Source organism: Parasteatoda tepidariorum, chromosome 2 (genome assembly GCF_982258835.1).
Source record: "Parasteatoda tepidariorum strain Cologne lab strain chromosome 2, Ptep-v5.0, whole genome shotgun sequence".
Taxonomy (NCBI): Eukaryota; Metazoa; Arthropoda; class Arachnida; order Araneae; family Theridiidae; genus Parasteatoda; species Parasteatoda tepidariorum.
The window spans coordinates 132331366-132333222 of record NC_141756.1 but is presented as its reverse complement, the minus strand read 5'-3'; the positions used below and the strand labels follow the sequence as shown (position 1 = coordinate 132333222).

At 36.8% G+C, this 1857-nt stretch overlaps 1 protein-coding gene across 1 annotated transcript; it reads right to left on the bottom strand.

Annotated features, from left to right (window-relative positions):
• Window positions 1-439: 439 nt before the first annotated feature.
• On the bottom strand, window positions 440-1636 carry LOC147816242 (protein GVQW3-like). The gene is made up of 2 exons (XM_087156741.1): window positions 1232-1636; window positions 440-466 (listed from the first exon to the last, which is right to left on the bottom strand). Exons 1-2 carry the CDS (start codon window positions 1634-1636, stop codon window positions 440-442), a joined length of 432 nt encoding a protein of 143 aa, XP_087012867.1.
• Between the last annotated feature and the right edge of the window lie 221 nt (window positions 1637-1857).

Genomic DNA, 1857 nt, shown 5'->3' with positions numbered 1-1857 from the left:
AAGTAATCTTTTTTTTGAAATAACGTTTGAAATTAAATGTATAGTGGAATAACAAAATGAATGAGTCATTTTTGCTTGCAAAACGAACGGATGTATATTTTAAATACAATTTTTGCATTCATCACTTTGTGCATGAAACTGAAAATTAAGTTCATTCAGTGAATCTCTTTAACCGTCATTCTCATAACAGTGAATGAATGTCATTTGCACCAAAAAATAATAATTGTAATAAAAGCTTAGACACCGATTTAAATAACTTCATCTTAAAATGTAACGCAGGATTTACGTTTTTTTTATTAACAAAATTAATAATAAAAACAATTTTTCTAAGCTCTTAATTTAGAAATCAAACAAAATCGAAGACGTAATAATAACAAATGCAGGTAACTGTAACCTTTAAATGAGGGAAACAAAAATGACTTCATGACTTATATCAATTTTATGCTGATGACACAAACAAATCAATCTGAAAATTAATATCGGTAATTGAACTACAACTATACTAGTGTACAGTCACTGGCCACAATATTAGAAGACGCACTGTATGAAATTAAGAACGTAAATGGTTAGATAGACTCAAAAAGTTTCATGACCCTTGTCAATGAACTTCCACGTGTGCCCCCTTCGTCGCACGAAGAATATCAAATCGATAGTCAATTTCACGCCAGGTGGCGGCAAGCATGTCGGCATCCACAGAGGCTATTGCGGTTGTAATTCTGGCTTTTAGGTCATCAATGTTCGACACGATCTTCCTGTAAACATTGTCCTTTATAAATCCCCCCAAAAAAAAGTCCAGCGGCGTTATATTAGGTGATCTGGGTGGCCAAGGAATTGAACCTCCTCGCCCAATTCATCTTCCTGGAAAATGGTCATTCAAAGAACTACGAACGATGATACCCCAATGAGGTGGTGCGCCATATTCTTGCAAAAAGACATGTGGCTGAAGCTCTTCTAGTTGTGGAAATACGAAGTTTTCCAACGTGTCTAAGTATACGACTGATGAGACCGTCTTTTCTGTAAAAAAGAAAGGCCCAATGACTCGGTCGTGCATTAGTCCACACCACACATTAATCTTTGGGGAATCCCTTTGTGTCTCACGGTATTCATGGGGGTTTTCAGATCCCCATATGCCCACATTATGGCGATTAACAATGCCAGAAACTCGAAAGGATGCTTCGTCGGAGAACATTATGCTCTTCAGAAAATCAGCAGCATCTTCTATCCTTCCTACCTTATCTGTTGCAAACGCCATCCTCCTAGGCCTATCGCCCGGTTCCAAACCTTGAACAATTTGAACTTTGTATGCATGCAGTCTTAATTGTTTCTTAATAACCTTGTACACCGTCGAAATTGGCATATTCAATTCTCTTGCCGCTGATCTCACAGATCTTCTAGGATTGTCTAAAAATGTCTGTCTGTCACGCTCAACGTCAAAATCACTTCTGCAGGGACGTCCGGAACGTTTCCTATCTGCGATACTTCCAGTTTCTAGAAAATTCTTTTTCCACCGCAAGATGCTGCTTTCGGATGGAGGATCTTTTTGGTAAATTCTTCTGCAATTTCTCTGTGCTTGCACTATCGATTTCGTTTCTATGAACCACCATAAAATCTGTGCTTTCTCTTGTGGTGTATGCATTCTCCTTAATATCCGCTCGAATTAAACATCACATAGAAAAGTACTACATACAACAAACACATCAAAAGTAAACATAACATTGCAAGAGTTGCCAAAAACAAAAGAGAGAAAAATGCAATTAATAAGCAGACGATATTTGGAAAAGTAAAGATATTCGAACCTGAAAAGGAAAATATATGAGTTATTCCATCAATAAATGTCATAAGTTTGTTTATATCTTC

Bases quoted from the DNA above. Each gene is read 5' to 3' on its own strand.
- LOC147816242 (XM_087156741.1), bottom strand. From the start codon at position 1,636: ATGCATACACCACAAGAGAAAGCACAGATTTTATGGTGGTTCATAGAA. The intron at 467-1,231 runs GTAGGAAGGATA...ATTAATTTTCAG, and splicing joins TGGCGTTTGCAACAGATAAG to ATTGATTTGTTTGTGTCATC.